This window comes from Aethalodelphis obliquidens, unplaced genomic scaffold, assembly GCF_003676395.1.
Source record: "Aethalodelphis obliquidens isolate GAN/ISIS:26980383/991018 unplaced genomic scaffold, ASM367639v1 scaffold10, whole genome shotgun sequence".
Lineage (NCBI taxonomy): Eukaryota > Metazoa > Chordata > Mammalia > Artiodactyla > Delphinidae > Aethalodelphis > Aethalodelphis obliquidens.
Genome location: NW_020837954.1, coordinates 12,881,340 through 12,901,012, shown reverse-complemented (window position 1 = coordinate 12,901,012; position 19,673 = coordinate 12,881,340). Strand labels below are relative to the sequence as shown.

Genomic DNA, 19,673 nt, shown 5'->3' with positions numbered 1-19,673 from the left:
GCATTACCAGTTCTCTCAAATAAGGGTGACCTCTCTCGACATACCCCTGGCCTGTGGCATTCCACAATACCTCAGGCAGGAAATGATTTTATATCGCTTTGGTTGGGTGGGAAGTTAATCATGACTCAGATTATTATCTGATTAGATACACCTTTGGCAAAGAAGAAACACGTTCCTTCTAATGAAATGTTTTTAAACCTAAAAAGTCCAGTTGTCTCATAGTTAGCAATGTATTCTTAGGTCGATCAAAAAAATCAAGTATTTCTTTTGAAAATACAGAAGAACTACAGAGTACAGTGCCTGTCCTGAAGAGGCTGACCATCAAATTAAGAAGATGAAATGAGCACATCTGAAATGTTCAGAAAGCAATTAAGAGGAAAAGCAGATGGTGTTGACTGTAAGAGCTAAAGGAGCTTAGAAAAGAAGGCAGGAGGACATACAGCTTGGGGTGGGGTGGCCTGGGTTTTGAGGACTTTGGGGGCTAGCTCACTCCTCTCTGCAGAGTGAGGACTGTCCCACCTCTGTAAGGCCGCCAGAGATGAGGAAGGCAGGACCTGCAGAGTCCAACACACAACTTTGTCTTCCCACCATGTTTGTTCGCAGGCCCACAGGGAAATCCAAGGGCCTGATGTGAGAGACATAGCCTTGTTGTGAAGCACCATTCTCTCCTCTGTTTTTCCCAGTAGGAGAAGAATTCTACACCCAGTCCCTTTTTAAAAATCTTAATGCATTTCCCTTTGCTTTCTTAAAGCAGTCAACATTTGCCCTGTTTCTGGTCCTCTCCCGGCAAATGCATTTGTTTCTGATTCATCTGATTCTCTTACATGGTGTTTCACATGTGCTGAGAGAGTGAACTTTTACTACAAGATGCTCTGGCTGAATTGAGAGGACTCAAATGCTACTTCAGGGATTCACACACTGGGAAGAATGAAGCAAAGAGACTGGGGGAAAAACACCTGAGGCAGCTATAGAATGCCTCAGCATTGACAACCCAGGAATGACAACATTAGGACTTGGGAGGCTGAGCCTCTATCCTTCCATTAAGTGCAATGAGAGCCTTTACAGCTCCAGCGGAGATGTGAAAGCCATAGCAGCAAGTAGGCCTGAGGCCAAAAATCTGAAACTGGAGGGTCTGGGTAATGCTGCGGAGCTTAAGGAAATCTCTTCTATAGGTAGTTTTTTCCTAACTGTTAGGAAGAAAAGCTACTTCAGGGACTAGTAATGCAGGATGCGCTGAAGTAGAAAGAACCCTAGATGAGGAAAATCTGGGCTCCAAGCCAGACTCTGTGAGACACTGGGCAAGTCACTCAGTCTCTCTCTGTGCCTCAGTTTCTTCTTCTGTGAACTAGATAAAGTCCACTTCAGTTCTGTGACTGATGATCCTAAACTTATAGGACTGCTCCCATTGGCTATATGAGGTTAAAACCCAGCCTCTCCACGTGTATCTCACCTCCCCAAGATGTATTATCATCACAGCAACGACTGCCACTATTAATTGAGCATCTACTAACTGTGGGTAAGCACTGTGCCGGGCGCTTCACACAAAGTATTTGTCATCACAACACACAGAGAAATTGTCACTTCCATTTTACTGATGAGGAAACGGAAGTTCCAAGAAATTTTACTTGACCTGGGTCACTCAGGTCTTACTGGGAGAGCCAGTCTTCAAACCCAGGTCTGGTCCCGTCTCTCTAACCCCCAAATCTGGTGCATGTTGGAAAGGAAAATCAGGTTGCTTCTCCTGCACTAGGCCTTCTGCTTGCCCAGATCAGCCTCAGCACTAGCTCAGGGCCTGGTGCTCATGACATAAACCACTGTATATTTGTGGATTACAACTTTCACAATATTTCTGCCTCCTGGGGGCCTTGCATGCTAATAAAGCTGACTGCGTGGGCAGCCTTTCGGTAGGGAACGGGAGGGGTTATATATTTGTGTGATTCAACTGACTCTAGTTAGTGCTCACTTGAATTAACGGCCTCTAGACCACCAGGAGCGTGGCTGCTGACCACAGCTGCCGGAGTGCCTACCTCCTGCCTTTGGGTTATATCTGGAGGAAGAAAACTGGCTGTGGGTAAACGTGGGGCATGGAACAGGAATAAGACAATTCCGGACACCTCAGCTCCCTCCTGAGCAGGACTCTGGGTGGCTGGCCTGGCCTCTGGCTCCAGGTCTCTGTCTGTCTCCGGAAGTGACTCGGATCCCCTTGGGTGGTCGCTCCCATGGCCATTATGCACGTGCGGCTTTCTCCCTGTTGACATTAGGGGATGTGTCCCCACCTTCCCTTTGTTCCATCCTCGATTTAAGACCCATGTGTTCTCACTGGCTTTTAACTGGTTTTCAATCTATGTTCTTTGCTAGGGTGGAGTTATCTTTTTCAAAAAATGCAACTTGCAAAGAGTGTCCGTGCCCCCAGTTACCATGGTTAAGCGGTTTGGAAACAAATTACAACTTAGACAAGATGAAATCACACTCCGCTAGTCACTGAGATGCTGCTAAAAAACAAATCACAGAGGATTCCTAGAAATTAGTCTCTGTTCCCTACAAGGACTTTTGAAATGCTGCAGGCCTTTGGGTCCCTTAATTGGCATCTGAACAAAACCACCCTTTCTCCTCTACAGGTCCCCGTGTGCTGCTCCAGAGGTGATAAAACCCACTCCCTCCCACTGGCCTGCCCTTTACCAACCTCCAGATGGTAGAAGCCAGGGCTGGTTGGAGATGGGTGATCACCAAGCTGACACAGGCACTCACTCTCACTTTCTCCTCCCTTTGCCCAGCTGCTTCCACCTCCATTCACAGCAAACATGTCCATTCACTTTTAGACTCTAGCAGTTTCTCCTCTATGCTGCCTGCCCTTTGGGAATGTTCTTGTGACCAATCAGCTGATGGGGGAATCAGGAACCTACTAGGACTGGAATAATAGAAAATCTCTAGGATTTGGCTTCTTTAGGATTTGCAGAATAGAAAATGTCAATAATGGAAAAATGAGTGTACGTGATAAAAAGAGATATTCATGTACTTTTCCTAGTGGTTCTATAAAAGAAATGATTAAGATGATAATTCCTGAAACCTGGGTGGCTTTTATTTTTACTACAGAAGAAACCAGAGGACTAAATTCAGCAGAGGTGACCTGCCAATTGTATTCTATAACCCCCTGCACTCTGGCATCTGAGGTTTCACAAAGTTCATCACTTTTAATAGTCATTTTAATAATATGTAAGAAATAGAATGTCTAACTTTAGGCATACATATTATTTCTCTGATTTCCTCCCTCTAAATTTGTTTTACAGCCCAATCCTTTTGCTTAAGGAAAAAAGGTTTGTTTTTTTTTTCCTTCTTTCTTTTTTTAAAAGTAGCCAAAGCCAAAGAAGTAACTAAAATCCAATGTGTAGCCATCCATTTCTTTTTTTTTCCCTCCGGTGGTCCTATCCAGTCTTTTTTTTCTTTTTTTTCTCGAAGTTAACTTTATTTTTTTAAACTTTTAATTTTATATTGGAGTATAGTTGATTAACAGTGTTGTGTTAGTTTCAGTTGTACGACAGAGTGATTCCGTTATTTCAGTTATACATATACACGTATCTATTCTTTTTCAAATTCTTTTCCCAATTTGGTTGTTACAGAGTATTGAGCAGAGTTCCCTGTGCTCTACATCCATTTCTTTCTCACACCACAAACCACCCAAACACACACCTGCTCCATTGCCTAAGGCAAGAACTGAATTCCAATTACATATCCAAAGAAATGTGCAGCTCCTGATGCCACAGCCGTCCAGGAATATATATCAAGCTAGTTTTTGTGAACTGCCTTGATTTAATGTGAAAAGCTGGTAAAGAAAACAAGCAATGGAAACACACCGTCAGCCACAGATGGTCTTTACAATTGGTTCACGTGGACCATGGACTGAGGGAAGCTGGAAACAGACTTGATGGAAACTCTAAGGGAATGACCTGGGATTGGTTCTAAATTAAATGAGAACTTGACAAGCAGATGGAATTTTAAAAAATACAATACAATTTTTGTGAAGCACTGTTTTAAAAAATTTCTTCAGGTCCACGTTACAAAGCAAAATGTTATATTTTCGGGATCAATCGACAACAGTTCAGGATAGATCTTGTTAAACAACCAAACAAAAAACTTGTTCAGTAGAAGAAATTTTTTCCTTTCAGTTAATTATAGGTCATAAGCAATTAAAAAATATAAACATATATTAAAGATGAAGTTCCTATCTTGGGGATACTCAAGCTGTCATTAAATAATCATCTAAAAAAGTACAGCTTTACTATACATAGTTATGTTAAATATACAGCATACATATTTTAGTATCAGAATCCCTTAGATAAAGTCATTTCTTCGTTGTTTCCTAACTTGAATAAGTCCAATTTATGGGTTTTAAGATTCAGAGAAAGACAAATCGAACAATAAATTTCTCAAGAAATTCTAAGCACCCTTCCTCATATCCTGTTGTTGAGATAAAGCCAAACCTAAAATGCCCCGCGTTGAGCTTTGTCATTTCTATATTTGTCTGATGGCTCCAGAGGTAGTTTCCATGGTAAGCTCCCTGTGTACAAGAAGCAGGGTGAGTGGAATGTCTCCTTCCAGTGAAGAACTTTTCACTGACAGTGATAAAGGCCAGGAACCTCCTTCACACAAATGATTGAAAAACAGAACACGAAGGACATTTTTATTTTGCTTTGTTTCCTTTGTGTGGTATGTGACTTCAGTGCAAATACCCATTTAATCAAGAATACAAAGACAGCCACCTTTGCTAGCTAAGGGATTTCCAGAGACTGCAGTAAACATATATAGCTCTTTTCCTTTTCTCATGAGGAGATTCCTGTGAGGTTGCCATTTCATGCTCCTGTTGTGCACGTTTGCCTCCTCTTAGAAGAGGAAAAAGATGTTTTCCAAAGGAACATTTCAGAGTGAACTAAATCGAATCTGGAAAAACTTGAAATGCTTTAAAAGCTGACATTTATCTATTGTCATTTAAAAATATATATAATTGACATATAACATTGTATTAGTTTTAGGTGTATAACATAATGATTTGATATATGTATATATTGCAAAATGACTACCAGAATAAGTTTAGTTAACAACCATCACCACACTTACAGATTTTTTTTCTTGAGGTAAGAACTTTTAAGAGCTATTCTCTTAGCAACTCTCAAATATACAAAACAGTACCGTTAACTGTAGTCTCCACGTTGTACATTACATTCTCAGGATTCATTCATCTTAAACTGGAAGCTACTGTCATTAATTTTTAGAAATATAAAGACTTTTGGGAAGAATATATAAGCCACTATTGATTGGGACTTTCTGGTTCAGGCATTTTTTTCTCTTTGAGCTGATGAGATCAAATTGAACCCGTAGCTCTAAGCTAGCACAGGCTCTTTCTCTTTCACCTTTTAATCATTCTTTTCTAACACCTTCTATTACAATAGACTCTCTTCCTCCTCTTTAGGCCCTCTTCATTCTCCTCTCTAATTTCTTCAATTCTAGGGATATCACAGTCTGTCTGCCTTCAAGTTTCTCCTTAAGCTTTGCTTCTTCTAGGTAATCTGTCCTGACTCAGGATGTGATAACAAGGGTGAGTGCACACTGTAAACATTCTCAAATGTATAAAACATAAAGTGATATTTTATTACTAATGTATCATTATCACTGATAAGAAAATGGAGTATTTGATTCTTTAGCCCTCTGAGAAACTGTGGTCCTTGTTTTCAGCAAATATTAAGATACTCCTCCAGAATAATAATTGGTTTAGTGTTCAAACTGCTGTCACATAAAACAAATAGTATCTCATCTTAATAATGCAACCCTTTTAAAATCCCAAAGCTAATCTCAGACAAAGTAAAGGTATATTAAAAAAGAGACCTCATTATAATGCTTGGATAATGTAAGGAAAAATAATAACAACTGGCTTGAACTGAAGTGCTGCTGGTTATAAGTATGCCCTGCAGGCAGGCCTCTGTGAGGTCCTGGGGCAAGTATCAGAAAATCTGTTCCTGGGGTTAGTCTACTTTGTCAGTGTCTGGGTATGACATTGAATGTGACTTAGGGCCTGGACCCTTAAACACAGTAAGGGTTCTGTATTATATAAATTATAACTATATCAGTCAAGCAAAGGAGTATAAGTCGTTACCTTTTTAAAAAGAAAAGAGTAGATAAAAATGAGAAGTTCAGCTCTGGACAAATAAGACTTGGCACCCTCCCCAAAGTGTATTATTATTTTTATTCTGACAATTTACACTCCATGCTACTCTTATACCATGGAAGGGCATGGGAAAGACCAGACATATTTAATAACCTAATAAACTAGCTGAAAAATAAAAAAGTTATTTGCTAGCTCTTTAAGAAATGGCGACTATAGATATTTAATTAAATACATTTATTTTTTAATTCATTGAACCATTTTACCCCCTACATTTTTTTTAATGTATATAACTAAACAACTAGATAAACATTTGGACAGAAAAACTTTTCTCCTAGAGATCAAGCACAACAACAAAAAAGTCCATGTAAAGTCAATATTTTAAGGAATTTAAGGTGGGATCTTTCAAATCTTGTCATTTGACATTAAACAATAAAATCTAAAGCCCATTTCAAAGATGTACTAAATTCCTAGTCTGAAAGTAACTGCTGTTCCCTGTCCCATGTATATATATCATCAGTACAACTAAGAAAGAATTGCAGCCAGGCCTGGACCACCGCCAAGCAATTGATTATTAACCATTAAAAGGGAAATGTTTACTTATTCACGGCAAGTAGTTTTCAGGAGGAAAGGCAAAGAGGTCTGATTTTAAATGCTGCCTTTTCTTTCCATCCTAAGGCCAATGAAGATCATTCACTTCTTCTTGGAAATGTCAAAAGCACGTTTTTATTTTCCTTTTGCTATTTTAACCAGAATACTGATAAAAAGGGGAGAGCAGTTGCTGTGAGGCAAAGAAAAATGTCCTGGCAGTTGAGGGCCCTCCATCTATCAAGGGGAATTTGCAATGTTTCCTCTCTTCAAGACTGTATAGATTTGCAGGATTTTGTGAAACACTTAACCAAAATGGAAGGATTTAAAAGCAGAATGCAAGATACAGATGCAATCATTTTTTAAAAATCAAGATACTTTAGTTTTATTTCAGAATTTTCTAGTCTTAAATTCTCAAGCACGCAGCAGTGATGATTATCTTGGATAATACTTTTGAAAGGGTGATTAGTGCAGACTGCTTAAATATATTCACTATGGCACAGATGCCTTAAGATTAAAAACTCTTACTGGGATTGAGATGCACTACATCCAATTACAGGGAAACAAATACTTATCTAATTAAATAATAATATTCACAAGCTATGTTTCAAAATAAGTTCAAGTGTCCAGAGCACCAAACAATATTTTAAAACCTGGAAAGAATATCCAGTCAGATGTTTACCTGTGATTTGGAGGCAATTCATAGGCATATTTCTAATGTGTATAAAACTTAACATCTTGACTACCTTTTTTCTATTGACTCAATATCAAAATAATTTTCTCCTCCTATGTCTTTGAGCTTATTCAATGTGAAGAAGCAATTTTTTAAAAAAGCACCTTTGTCTAATAATTCTGGCTCTCCCCCCTTCTTTCCTGCATTTCTTCAGAAGGCATGGTTTAAATGGAACTAGCTCCTGGAGTCCCCAGGCTCTGGCTCTTGGAGATAATTTAGGTACAGTCCCAGAGCAGAGTTGAGAGGACGACTGGACGAGTGTAGAGTCCACGATGAAGCAGGAAAGTTGCAGTGCTTTCCAGAACCAGAAGGTACAGAGTTTCCCTGGGACATTCAAAACACAGACTGGGGCCCAGGAACACTGTTCCCAGATTGGGGAAGGTGAGGCCAGAAGTAATATTTGGAGCTAATCCCAGACACAGGTCCTTCCTAGAGCACAACTGCTAGATGGGGGATGTATCTCCTCTTTGGTAGCCAAATACTAAGAGTAAAAGCAAATATTTGATGCTGAAGAGCTCTGCAAATATTTGATGCTGAAGAACTGAAGAGTGCCATTTACTTACTTCTACACATCAGTGTGGGCTTAGGATGTTAAATAGATTAAAAGGCTAAGAGAGGTCAGTCATTCCAGGAAAGACACTTCTTTTGCTTCTCCTGACTTGGTTCTCTTTCCATAATTATCTACCCCTCACCAATCTTGTGGAGGGTCCTTCGGAAACTCAAAAGATGTCAGTCACATCCTCTTCTAGAACATTCTGGAGAGTGTGGAGCCAGAGTCCTGGGGATGAGAGGTCTAGAAGGGGAGGAGAGGGAGACCAAACTCTGCTGGTTAATACAATGAAGATGGTTTTAGAAAAATTCCAGAGAGATGTAATCATAAAACTGGTAGGGTCCTTAGAAGTTAGTAAATCTATTCTCTTCTGTTTCAGATGAAAAAAAGAGCCCCAGAGTGATGAGGTGATTAGAGCTAGTTAGGGACCGAGCGGGGATGCCAAGTGACTCCCAGGCCAGAGCTCCTTCTAACCTGAGCCAGCCTCGAAGTTCAGTCCCGAATTTGGGAGTCTGTCCTAATACTCGCCTAGGACAGTCTCTGTCGGTGCCTTCCTTCCACCTCTCTCAGGAGACGGGCTGGCAGAGGTTGCCAGGCATCGGGCACCATCCAGAGAGAAGTCCACGAGGCCCTGCGCCGGTCTGTGACCTGCCCAACCTCTAGGACGCTGGAGCTTGGGTGCTGGGCACTGTGGGCACCGGGCTTCTGGCTTCTGCCGTCCCCCATCTACCCCCTGCTCCCTCCTCCGCCCCATATCAGAGAGGACAACCAAGTCATTTCAATTTAATCTTCTTTAAAAAGACATAACTAATAAATCTATTCCCGAGACCGCGGAGAGACGGCCAGCAGAGTCGATCGTGCTCCCAATCCCATTGAACCCCATTGAAAACCATGACAACACAGGACAAGCTCCGATTTATTCCGGAGCGCTAAAGCGCATTGTGAGCAGGCGTCAATCACGCATTATTTCGCACTGAACAAATGCAAAATCTTGACTGGAACAAATGCTTCCAACAGGTCCGGGACGTCGAGCTCCATTTCCCCTTTGTCCGCGGCCTAGCAGTTGGCCCGTATTGGGGTTGCCTCCGCCCGACCACCCAGCGCGCAGCACAGCCCCGGGCGCCTCGGGCACGCTTGACAGGGAGGCTGCTGGGGAGGTGCGCCGGGTCGGGCGGGGCAGCAGCAACTGCACGGGAGCCAGGTCCGAGTTCAGCTCAGGTGGAGCCAGGATTGCAGGGGCGGCCACCCAAGTGACGCGGCCCTCACCGAAATTCAACAACCTACTACCCGAACCACTGGCTGCAGGAGGAGAGGCCTCTGGAAGCGCGCTCTCTCAGCCCTCGTCTGAGGCGTGGCCACCACGAAGCCACGGGCCAACAAAACGTATCCATGCCCTGACAGGCTCCTGGCACCTTCTACCCGGATCATTTCTTCGGGTGGGGAACTATAAGATGGAAACCCCGGGGAGGCAGTCTTTTCTGCCCGGCGGGCGCAGTCCTAATTCCCACAATCGGTCCCTTACCAGACCAGGCCGGGCAGCTTTGGCGGAGCAGAGAGCCCAAGTCACCCGAGGCCTGTATCTCCAGCCCCCAGCCTAACGCTGAGGCTACGGAACCCAGGCGCACAAGGGGCGCCAGGGGACCTGGCGACGCCAAGGAGGCAGCGACGCCCTCGTAGGCCGCCCTTGGAAACGCCGTCGCCCATGGGGCCTAGAGGGGGGGCCTGGCCCCGCAAAAGCCAGCCACCTGGCGGGAGGAGGAAAACGAGGCTAGCACTTGGGGAGAGAACAGTCTGGCCTAATTCCGCCTCCATTTTGCTGGTCTGGAGCAACCGGCGCCGAGCTGGGGCCCCCCGGATGCTGCCAGCCCTTCCCCACCACCCCTGAAGTTGTGGGAGACGTTTGGGGTGTGGGAGGTTCCTAGCGGCCTTCAAAACCCTCGGCACAGACGCCGGCGGGTCCAAGCCACTCCTCTGTGCCCGCCTGAAACTTCTCGCCTCTGAATCCTCAGACGGGCCCCACCAAAAAGAAAAAGAGAGCCCGCCAGAGTTTAACGCCGTCTTGTAAATCACTTTCCGGATAATTGCGGGAAACGAACGCTCCAGCAAACAAGCTCGAGGAATAAAGCAAACAGGGAATAAATTCCTGGGTGCTCATAAACCCACCCATGCCGCCCCCACCCTTCCCAGCGCCCCCGCGGGGCCAGGCCCGACGTCAGCCCTGGAGGAGGAGGAAGCTGGGACCGGCGGTCGGTGGCCACTGCTCGCCACCCAAGATGTTATTCTTTGGCAACAATCCCCATTATCTGTCCCCACTTTGGGCTAATCAGACAGAATCGCTAATGCGGAGGGCTGCTTCCTGCCGCCTCTGGGAGGTAACGGGGCGCCCGAGGGGCGGGGGACGGGGCGGGGCGGGGGGCGGAGGTGGCACCTTCCGGGCTCGCCGGGGCTTTGGTCCCGCACGCATTCAGGTACTTGACACTCGGGAGTCCCGGACCTCGCCCGGGTGGGAAGAGCTGTTTATATAAACAGGGATTCCACGGTAGATGCCCTAATATCTCGGCAGCCAGTGCATGGCGTGCGCCTCTCACGCCCACCCATAGGAGCGGCGTCCCCGGCCGCCCCTCGGTTCCCAGCCTGCCCTGCCCCCGCCTCCTTCTCCTCCTCGGCCATGGCTACCTCTGGACGCCTCGGCTTCACCGTGCGCAGTCTCCTGGACTTACCGGAGCAGGACGCGCAGCACCTACGGAGGCGGGAGCCCGAGCTACGCGCCCCCGGCCCCTACGCCACCTGGCTGGAATCGGAGCGCGGCCACTACCCCTGTGAGTGAGCGGTGGACGGCGGCAGGGGTGGAGGCGAGGGAAGTGGGGAGCGCAGAGCCAAGCCCCCGGCCCTCGCAGGGCTGGGAAGCGGAAACCCCAGCCCAGGGTCTGGGTTTCCTCAGTGTCGGTCGGTCCCAGAGGCTCTGTCCTCTTCAAACCCCTATGCCAGTTGGCACATCTTGAGATCAGATCCCTGCGCCTGACACTAACGCCCGGGATTTGGGTTTCTGTTTCTAGGGGTCAGAATATTTAAATATTTAAGACACAGCCCTTAAGTGCCTGAAACAGTGGCCACGTTCTCCCGGCCTCGGTTTGGGATGGGCAGTACTGGCGAGCCTGGATTCAGGGCTTTGTAAACCTCGGCAAACCGCAGTGCAGTCGACCTGGAAGTGGCCCGTTTTGGTGAGGCAGCTTGCAGTGAATTCGTCTGCCAGCGCAGCGACCAGGGCCGACTTGTTTTAACGCGGGGTGGGTTTCTTTGGGGGCGCGATCCCAGGTTGTGGTGTAAAAGGTTATCGTATTCGGAGAGGTGGGTGTTCAGATATGGGCCCAGGGAAGGAAACGGCCTCATCCCAAAAGCCGCGGGCGAGTGGGTCGGCGCCCGCACGCGAGAGGCGGCCGGCCCGCAGAGGGGCCGGCGTCTCACCAGGCCGTGTCTCCTTTGCGTCCCTAGCCTCGGACGAGAGCAGCCCAGAGGCCAGCCCGCGGGACTCGTCGCAGCGGCCGTCCGCTCGGCCTGCGTCTCCGGGCTCGGACGCCGAGAAGAGGAAGAAGCGGCGGGTGCTGTTCTCCAAGGCGCAGACGCTGGAGTTGGAGCGGCGCTTCCGGCAGCAGCGCTACCTGTCAGCGCCAGAGCGCGAGCAGCTGGCGCGCCTGCTGCGCCTCACGCCCACGCAGGTCAAAATCTGGTTCCAGAACCATCGCTACAAGCTGAAGCGCGCGCGCGCGCCGGGAGCCGCGGAGGCGCCCGACTTGGCAGCGGCAGCCGAGGTTCGCGCCGCGCCCGGCCTGCTGCGCCGCGTGGTGGTGCCCGTGCTGGTGCGCGACGGGCAACCGTGCGGCGGCAGTGGCGAGGTGGGCACGGCCGCCGCCCGGGACAAGAGCGGCGCGACCCCGGCAGCCGCCTGCCCTCTGCCAGGCTACACGGCCTTCGGTCCCGGCTCGGCGTTCGGCCTCTTCCCCGCCTACCAGCACTTAGCGCCCCCCGCCCTGGTCTCCTGGAACTGGTGAGGCAGCCGCGGGGCGCGGGCACCTGGGGCTACGCCGGACTTGGGGTGCGCTCTGCGGCCGGAGCAGGGATAGAGCCGGAGACCTGGAGCGTGTCCTGGGCCCCTCCTCCTTCGACGCGGGGGTCCCCTGCCCCGCCCTCATCAAACAGCGCACCCGGAACTCTCGCCAAGATACCCCCTCTCCTCTTCCCTCGACCGCCAGACCCAGAGCTAGATTTTATTGCTTGAACCTTATTTGTACATTTAAAAATAGCTATTTGTATGGGGAGCGACGTATTTTAAAAGAAATAGAGTATTTTTCCTCTTTGTGGTGCGAGAATAAAATGTGTAGGGTTGGGTCCCCCTGTGTGCCTGCCGGGAACGAAGGTGGGAGCTGTGCTCTCCCGACCAGAGTTCGGGGCGCCGGCCCACTCCTTGACCGGCCAAGTTAAGGCCCACCCCGAGCTGGGCCGAAGGGCAGATCGCAGTCCCCACACGGCTTTAGGAAGATACGGGGGGAAGGGGGGAAGGGAAAGCAGAGGCACCCCTGGGGTACCTATTAGCGGGAGGTGGCTGTGCCCCCGAAGCGAGACGGAGGCCCCTCTGGGCTCCCGGAGCTGCTGGAGCTTCTAACACCAAAGGTCAACCGAGTCGGCCACGACAGGGCATAACGACGAGAGGGTGTAATGAGCTTCTCCCTTAGGATTGTCCGGAGAAGTGCCAGCGGGGCCCGGGCTGAGCGTGCGGCGCCGGGGAGCAGCCCAGGCCTGACTGCTAGCCACTCGTTTCCGGAGTGTGGCAGTGAGGTCTCAGGGATCCGAGGAGTATGCGGGCATCTTGTAACCCCCAGCTGAGCCTGCGCGTGCCTCACTTGGCTGGCAGCTGTGATTTTCTGCCTCTTCTTGGTGTAACACCCGGCCAGGGTGGGATGGGGAGTGGATGACGCGGTGAAGAAATTAAAAGGTGGCGGGGAATGACCCAGTTCAGGGGCTGCCAGCGGAGGGAGGACAGCCCTGGGGGCCTGACATAGGTGTGAGATCCGCTGGTCGGGCTCATTTCACCCAGGGTCCCAGTGTACACCCGGGTGGGGGACCTAGTGTTCTACTCTTCGGGCTTGTAACTGCTCTTCGCTTGGGTATCCCCTCGGTATCAGTAGCCGCAGGGCCTCCCATGCAGTGCAGTGGTCACTCTCTCAGAGAAGTGAGGACCTTCCTCTCTGCCAGCCACTGAAGGGAGAGTCGAGTGAAAAGAGCAGTCTTGGGTATCAGATCCAGGGGAGAGAGTAAGGGCTCGATGAGGTCTATGAGGAGTAGGCATTGGGTCTTTTTTTGGGCTTTAGCTTTCTGGTCCCAGGAGGAAATGGAGGAGGAGGTAGGGGGTGGGTAGCTGAGGCAGTGTTATCACCTGGGATTTTGGGGGGGTGGAGAGAGAAAGGAGGGCAGAGGGGGAAGGGAGAGGGGTGTTTGGCTCTCAGCTGCTGGCCACCTTGCCTTCCATATGGATGCGGTTATCTTAGAAGAATCTCGATCCTTAAACCTCCTTTTGTCTTGGGAACTGAAAAGGGCATTGTCAGGCCTGAAAAGGACCTAGACAAAATCCGCACTGTTCCGATTCAGGACTCTGTTTAATCAGTCCCTGGTGACAATGTAGTGGGTGTTAGGGTGGACAATAGTATCTTTTTAAACCTTGTGGCCTTCAGGAAGACAAAGGGCTTGAATTTCATGGGCTTACAACTTCAATTAGAACAGTGCCAGTGTGCCTGGGAGATTATCAAATTTGTATCATAAAACCTCTTTCTAATAAATGATTGCTGGTGTGGGAGCCTGGAGGTTGTAAGACATATATTGGAAACTGCCCTGGGGACTTCCCAGTTAGCCCTGGCAGAACAGATGGGAAAGAAAAGGAGGGAAAGATTTCTGAAGAAGGCCAGGCTCAGAATGTGTCCCTGCCGTTAGCTGGCTGGGTGCTTGCCTCTTCCTTGCTCTCCCTCCTGAAAGGGTGTTTCTCCAAGAATGAAGGTAAAGATTTGTAGCTCGTTCTCTGCTATTGGTGGTGACAAAGACCTAAATATTATTGGAGAGAAAGTGCAAAATCACCACCTGTTCAGTTTCTGGCCTTTTCTTTCCTGGAACTCCAGAGAAAGTAGGACTTGGGGTATGCAAAGCAGGGAGAGTCTATTAAACATGAGGCCCATAGGACTAAGGGATCTGGACTATGGAGAGACTCTTCCCAGGAGGCTCTTTGGGAGAGCATGTCCTCAACCAAATTCACCCAGAGGTCTAACCAATATGAAAGACCATTTTTTTGCTTTCCAGAGAGGTGGTCACAGCCATAGCAATCCAGCCTGTGTCCTGGGCAGGAGAAGGGCAGACATTTCTTATGGCATTAGCATCAGGATCCCTCATGTCTACACTGTTACCCACTTCCTTTTGCTCCTTTTCCTTTAAGCCCCTTCCTTTAGAGAGGAAAAGCCATAGGGGAGAGTTATTAATGTACTGCCATCACCACCCACCCGTTTTTGAGACTCAGGCTGTCATTTATCTTCTGTTCACACCTGTGATAAGCTGGAAATAATAAATGTCAATTTCCTTTCTGATGTAAAAGATCAGTTCCTCCAGGGCTCTGATGAGAGAAGCTAAACCCAAGGCCTCTCCCAGCAGCTGTGAACACTGTGAGAATCTCCCTCCCCAGATGAGACTATTTCATACCTGTCACCCATCACCAATATCACAAGGCAGATTCACACTCAGCAAACTTTTATTGAAACATACTGTGTCCCAGGCATTGTCCTAGGCACTTTCACAGCTGATCTCGCAGAAACCTTATGCATGGCATATATAACACACCCATTTTGCAGATAAGAAACTGAGGCTCAATGTGTAGGAGTGACTTGTGCAAAGCAGTTGTAAACCTCACAGAATGTTATCGTTGTCCTCGGCTGCCCACATTTAAGCCACCCTGTAAACTGCCATTAAAGTGGGCAATTGGAATCTTGATGTGGCGACAGCATGTATACTACCCAGCCATCATAAACTTGTCTTATGGATGGTCTGGAAGGATGGGAAAGCATGCTAAAAGTACCGTACATGGCTTAAGGCCACTCACAGAAACGGGATATCACAGTAGTTGCTAACATTATTGATGTTCCTGTGTATGAGGCAATATTCTAAATTTTTTAATTATATTAACTCATTCGATCTTCACAACAACCCCATAAGATGGTACTACTGTTACCACTTTACAGATGAGGAAACTGAAGGCCAGAGAGGTTATAAGTAGCTTGTCCAGGATCACACAGCTAGTAAGTGACAGAGGAGATCTGAACCCAAGCAGTCTAGCTCTAGATCTCATGCCTTTAACCACATGGTGGGAATTATTTCCCATTTTTTGTTTTATTTCTCCCAGTTGACAGTCTTGGTTACCTTATAGACACTTCTGTAAGAGACATGTTTGTTGTTTTGTTTTTGAGCAGTGTTATTAAAGGATTATATAAATTTAGATTTTTAAAAATATCTTCTGGGGACGTCCCTGGCGATCCAGTGGTTAAAACTTCACCTTCCAATGCAGCGGGTGCAGGTTCAATCCCTGGTTGGGGAGCTAAGATCCCACATGCCTTGGGGCCAAAAAACCAAAACAGAAAACAGAAGCAATATTGTAACAAATTCAATAAAAACTTTAAAAATGGTCCACATCAAAAAAACATCTTAAAAGAATATCTTCTGGATAAATTGACCCTTTATTCTTATGAAATATTTCCCTTTATTTCTAGGAATCCTTCCTAACTTTATGTTCATAGTGGTATAGATAGATACTCCAGCTTTCTTTTTTTTATATATATCTTTACTGGAGTATAATTGCTTTACAATGTTGTGTTAGTTTCTGCTGTACAACAAACAAAGTGAATCAGCTATATGTATACATATATCCCCATATCTCCTCCCTCTTGAGCCTCCCTCCCTATCCCACCCCTCTGTCACAAAGCATCGAGCTGATCTCCTTGTGCTATGCAGCAGCTTCCCACTAGCCATCCATTTTACATTTGGTAATGTATATATGTCAATGGTACTCTCTCACTTGGTCCCAGCTTCCCCTTCCCCCGCTGTGTCCTCAAGTCCATTGTCTACGTCTATGTCTTTATTCCTGCCCTGCCACTAGGTTCATCAGTATTGTTTTTTTAGATTCCATATATGTGTGTTAGCATACGGTATTTGTTTTTCTTTTTCTGACTTACTTCACTCTGTATGGCAGAGTCTAGGTCCATCCACCTCATTACAAATAACTCAATTTCGTTCCTTTTTATGGCTAATATTCCATTGTATATATGTGCCACATCTTTATCCATTCACCTGTTGATGGACAGGTTGCTTTAGGTTGCTTTCATGTCCTGGCTATTGTAAATAGTGCTGCAATGAACATTGTGGTACATGACTCTTTTTGAGTTATGGTTTTCTCAGGGTATATGCCCAGTAGTGGGATTGTTGGGTCATACGGTAGTTCTCTTCTTAGTTTTTTAAGGAACCTCCATACTGTTCTCCATAGTGGCTGTATCAATTTACATTCCCACCAGCAGTGCAAGAGTGTTCCCTTTTCTCCACACCCTCTCCAGCATTTATTGTTTCTAGATTTTTTGATGATGGCCATTCTGACTGGTGTGAGATGATATCTCGTTGTAGTTTTGATTTGCATTTCTCTAATGATTAGTGATGTTGAGCATCTTTTCATGTGTTTGTTGGCAGAGAGACATGTTTTTAGCATCTTTGTGTCTCTCGGTCTGTCTCTACCCTTCTCTCCTCCCTCCCTCCTTCTCCATCTACCTACCATACCTCCAGCTTTTGGACACAGCCTCTGTGTTTCCCCTATGTCTGTTTGTGTGCATTCTTGTTCAGCTCTCAATGAAACACACTTCTGCAGGTCACAATATTTTCCTGTGACTATCATTCCACCATTCTTCTTCCAGAAAAGCATCTGCTGCCACTTCGTTGACACCAATTGTCCACTGAGCGTTTGGTTGCTGCTGACTCTGATAAGCTCCTCTAAGCTTTCCCAACCCCCAGGCCCAGATCCCTGGGGAAAAGCCCAGATCCCTGGGGAACTTTATGACTTTGGCTTCCCTAGCCCTTTCCCCAGTCATCTTTTTCCTTCCTATGTCTCTAGTGTTATCTTTATTATTAAATATCATCCTCTTCATATTTTCTCTCTCTTCTCTTGTAAACATTTTTACTTCATCTCACTTAAGTCTCTTGTGGTTGGAGATAGCAATTTTCACTTCAATTTTCTTTCCTCATTGTTCAGAGGATCTTACATCTTAACACATCTCTTATCTGACCAATTTAGCACTTTAGAATCTTAGATAATGTGCTACTGATGGGTTGGAAGTTACTTGAGCTCAGCTTAACCTATACCTTCCCTTCTAACAATGGTGTTTAGTTGTTTATTATTCTCTTGCATTAACACAATTAATTGTTGCCTCTTCAACCCACATGCACTTCACTACCTTTAAAACATTTTAGACTTAGGAATAGAATGCCCAGGCAGGATAACTATGGACTCGGCATGGTTAAATTGTTTGTTAACCATGTTTACCTGTTCTGGGAGTTTCAGTTAACCAGTCTAGGCAGGTTATCTGTTCAATGAATAACAGACAGTCAGAAGAGCTTTTGGAAGGCTAAGGAAGTACTGTCCTTACCACAGGGCATGATCATTTCTATGGATATGATTGTATCACTTAGTATTCAAAATTTGCATGAGAAATTGTATCCCTCCAGGTCACTCATCATCATTTCTGGGAGTGGATTTATTTTCAGAAGTCCAATTCTGCCCCTAACTCCCCTCCAATGCCCGTGCCCAGACTAATAACCAAAGGTATGTGACATTCCCCTTTCTCCTGTATTCCCACCATTCGTGTTACTCAGTCTCTAAGCTCACTGAAGATGTGAACAGTATTCCCTTCAATGCTGATCCACAGAGCGGTGTTTTAACCAGGAAGAATCAGTTAGGCTATTAAACAGTCACACATCCTCCCCCAAATTTTAAGCATAGGGGTTCTTAGTTTTCCCAAGTATGTCCAGCAGAGAGTTCCTGTTGTTTATCCAGAAAAGTAACATCAGATTTAGAGGCAGAAGATCATATTCTCTTCAATACCCTGCCCTATGGACCAATTAAAATCCCTAGGTCTTTATTTTGGTCATGTAATTTCAAAAGCTGCCATAGTTTCAGTATAGTTTCTGTGAGTAGGGTGTTATGGAAAGAACATGTCAAGGGGACCTTGGTCATGCTTCATGTCCCCTTGCATTCTGACTGGGTGGTCCTTTATGAGTCAGCAGGTTTGCAAATGCATTTCCCCAGCTACAAGCTCTGAATTGGACTGTCTCTCTTCTCTTCTTGCAGTACCATCTACCCCCTCCTTCTCCTTTCCTAGGGGCTGGACAGGACACTTGGCAGAATGCACTAGGAAGAGGAGTGGAAGCTGCTTGCAAATTAAACCAGAGACTAAAGTGCCCAACAATCCATTCAAAGGGCCCTTGAATCTCTCACCTGAGATGTCTGTTATACCCTTCTTCTCCAGCTTTGTTCAAGGCTAGTGTTTCAAGCAGTGCTTCCTCCTAAAGAAGTTATCTGTTTAGGTTTAAATTACCTCTTGGGGGGTAAATTTCAACCAGAGGCAACCCTGAGTCATTGTAACGTATCAGGGTCTGACAGTCAAACAAGTATCAGTGAAATGACAGGAAACATTGGTTTTTTTAACCACAAAACTGAAATTCAGAGCAAGAGACACAAAACACCAGGAAAAGACAAAAGAAACCTGGTTTAGTTTCTGCTTTTCTGAGAAAGTGACTGCTTTTCTGAGAAACTGTTTTTCCTGCCTAATCACACTGATGGATTCAGTCATCCATCTGGCCAAGTGATCAACGGCGCTCCTAATTCACTGTAGGGAACGTTTTGTATTTAACTCAAGTCAAAACGTAGAGATAGAGTAGGATTTTCTTATTTTCCATATTTGGGGATGAAATATTATCTTAGATAAGGTTAATCATTTTATCAGTTTGGGGGTGTGTGGGAGCAGAGGCAACCAATAGAATGAAATGGAGCTCCCAGGATTTTGTTTTCCAGAAAACGTTACAAGAATCTTCTTCACCTAACTTGTCACTGATTGAGAGGAAAGTGAACATGTGCTCAGATTTCTTCAGGTATGCTTAACAGTTGAGCGACCTGATTCCACAACAGTCCCTTTAACTTTAAATATGTAAATATTCTATACATGCATATAATACACATATAAGTGGGATGGAAGCAGATTTTGGAAATGTTCAGTTCTTTTAATGAGAAAGAGAACCTCTAATTTATAGTCTTACTTGTCAGACCCAGGTAGGATGGATAGTTCGTTATTCTCAATCTAAAAATATTTTCTTTGTAAAATAATTTGGAAAATACAGGAATGTATAAATAAGCTATGGTCTTAAGGATACTTATTTTCATATGACATTTGGTTTCTCATGATTATAGTAGTGATACGATGAATAGGAGATTGAGGTGAGCTATTGAAAGTGCAGGGATACATCTCATTTGTATCACTGTAAATTACAACCACAAAGAGAACCCAGATCATATTGGCTTGGAAAGA

At 46.1% G+C, this 19,673-nt stretch overlaps 1 protein-coding gene across 1 annotated transcript; it reads left to right on the top strand.

Annotated features, from left to right (window-relative positions):
* Window positions 1-10,486: 10,486 nt before the first annotated feature.
* NKX2-8 (NK2 homeobox 8) lies at window positions 10,487-13,454 on the top strand. Its single transcript, XM_027111092.1, has 2 exons — window positions 10,487-10,844; window positions 11,518-13,454. Exons 1-2 carry the CDS (start codon window positions 10,694-10,696, stop codon window positions 12,072-12,074), a joined length of 708 nt encoding a protein of 235 aa, XP_026966893.1. The 5' UTR covers window positions 10,487-10,693; the 3' UTR covers window positions 12,075-13,454.
* The last annotated feature ends 6,219 nt before the right edge of the window (window positions 13,455-19,673 follow it).